General features: G+C 37.1%; 1 protein-coding gene across 2 annotated transcripts in view; it reads left to right on the forward strand.

The window, feature by feature from the left end:
• Positions 1-710: 710 nt before the first annotated feature.
• LOC107680714 (E3 ubiquitin-protein ligase PDZRN3-like) overlaps positions 711-2,315 on the forward strand; it is a 101,448-nt gene continuing 99,843 nt past the window's right edge. For both annotated transcript variants that reach the window (XM_016476744.1, XM_016476745.1), the window contains exon 1: positions 711-1,535. In XM_016476744.1, coding sequence (XP_016332230.1) covers positions 822-1,535 — 714 coding nt within the window. In that variant the 5' untranslated portion in view covers positions 711-821. The remainder of the gene's footprint in view (positions 1,536-2,315) is intronic.

Genomic DNA, 2,315 nt, shown 5'->3' on the forward strand with positions numbered 1-2,315 from the left:
ATATAATTATAATTACATTTAGATTTTATTTAAATTTAAAGATTATATTTAAAGTATATATTTATAAAATATGAAACTAAAAATAAAATATAAAATTATAATTTTATATTTTTATTAATCATTTAATGTTTCTAAATTCATAAATAAAACATTAATATAATGACTTTCAAAAATAATCCCTCTCTGAAAAATATATTGTGATAACTACAACCGATCTCCGTCTAAATCTACTGTTTTATCTATCATTTAAAACGGTAACACTACAATAAGGTTGATTAGTTAACATAAGTTTACTACTTTAGTTAACATGAACTACGTATGAACAATCGTTCTACAGCATTTATTAATCTTAGTTCAAGTTAATTTCAACATTTCCAAATGCATTATTAAAATCAAAAGTTATGCTTGTTAACATTAGTTAATGCACTGTGAATTAATGTACTAACAACTAACTAACTAACTTTAAAACTAATTGTTTCGCTTGAAAAGTGTGCTTGCACTTCTTTGTATAAATGTCGCTTGCCTTAATCTAGCGAATAACATTCATACGTTTTAAGTTTGGCTTAAGCGTCAAAACTGTTTAGGCTAGTCTAAACACCTTTGTTGAGTGCGCAGTTCTTCGGATCGTTACGGTACCCAAATCGGCAACACTTCTCTCCCCCATAGGAAGTCTCAGGCAATTAGTTCAGTCAGTAGAAGTGCTTGTACTAGTTTACACAGTTTCTCTGAGCTCTTTTAATGACTAAGTCCGAAGAGCGATTAAACCCCTGAACTATTCTGTGGGAGGCCCGGATCTATTTTGGATTCTCCCTTTAAAAAAAATGGGATTTGAGTTGGATCGTTTCAAGGGGGCTGTGGACCCAGACTTCAAATGCAACTTGTGTAATAAAGTTTTGGAGGATCCGCTCACTACCCCGTGCGGTCATGTCTTCTGCGCCGGCTGTGTGCTGCCGTGGGTCGTCCAGCAGAGCAGCTGCCCGGTCAAATGCCAAAGGATCTCCACCAAAGAGCTCAACCACGTCCTCCCTCTAAAAAACTTAATATTAAAGTTAGACATTAAATGTGACAATCACGCGCGGGGCTGCGAGAAGATCGTCAAACTCCAGCATCTGGCGGAGCACGCGGAGATGTGCGATTATTCCCCTGCCAAATGTAGGAATAAGGGCTGCAGCGAAGTGCTGAACCTTAAAGATATGGATGCTCACATGCGTGAATCGTGTGATTACAGGGCGGTCGGGATATGCGAGAGTGGATGCGGATTGATGCTCACTCATAAGGAGCAGAAGTTGGACAACCACTGCTGTTTGAAAGCCCTCAAAGCGCACAACGGCGCGCTGCAAGGGAAAGTTGTCAGCTTGGATAAGGAGCTGAAGAAACAAGCTCTCAAATCGACTAAACGAGAGAAATCGCTTTTGGCTCAACTGTCGGCGGTTCATAACGAGCTTCAGATGACAGCGCTGAACTATCAGAAGAAATTTACAGAATACAGCGCCAGGATTGACTCGCTGTCCAAGAGCCTCTCTCCACCGTGTAAGGTAAGAGAACAATATTGACAACAGCTTAATAACTCCTACAAACATTTACCATGGTAACCATAGTTTTCACTACTACAGTAAAACTGTGGTAAAGCAGTTTTGGCCACCACTGTCATCAAATGAGCAAATAACGATTCTAAAAGTAACTTACTTGAATGAAATCACATCATAATTTGTAGCGGTTTTACAGTAGGCCTACTAATTATGGTATTTTAGCAGAAATTGTGGTTACCGTGGCATTTTTAAGGCACGTTATGAGAGCAATATTTCCATAACATGGAAGCTGATTTTGTATTTGTGTTTTTTGCTCAAATTTTCCCTTAGAACAAAAAAAAACGTTTTAATGTGCTTTTGTTCTTTTTGTTCTATCTCCCTATTTATTTAGACGTTTATAGTCAGAGTTGTTAAGCTTCCAACTAAAAATTATCAACTATAAACGATCTAATTTAATTTCTTTCAAAGCGATATCAATCGAGGATTCCTACGGGAATCGGTTGTGATTGGGCGGTAGGCAACCGGCTGCAGGTAATCACAGCCCTGTTGACATAACTTGTCGATTGCAAGCGTGATCGAGAGTTACGTAATCAGATTACTTTTTTCAAGTAACTAGTAAAGTAACGCATTACTTCTTAATTTACAAGAGAATATCTGAGTTGCTTTTTCAAATAAGTAACGCAAGTTACTTTTTTTCCAATTTATTGATTGACAGCCCCATGTTGAGAGAAATCAGAAGATGTTACTGTAGTTCTAAAATAAATATGAATATGCATTAATTCATCT

This window comes from Sinocyclocheilus anshuiensis, unplaced genomic scaffold, assembly GCF_001515605.1.
Source record: "Sinocyclocheilus anshuiensis isolate Anshui unplaced genomic scaffold, SAMN03320099.WGS_v1.1 scaffold396, whole genome shotgun sequence".
Lineage (NCBI taxonomy): Eukaryota > Metazoa > Chordata > Actinopteri > Cypriniformes > Cyprinidae > Sinocyclocheilus > Sinocyclocheilus anshuiensis.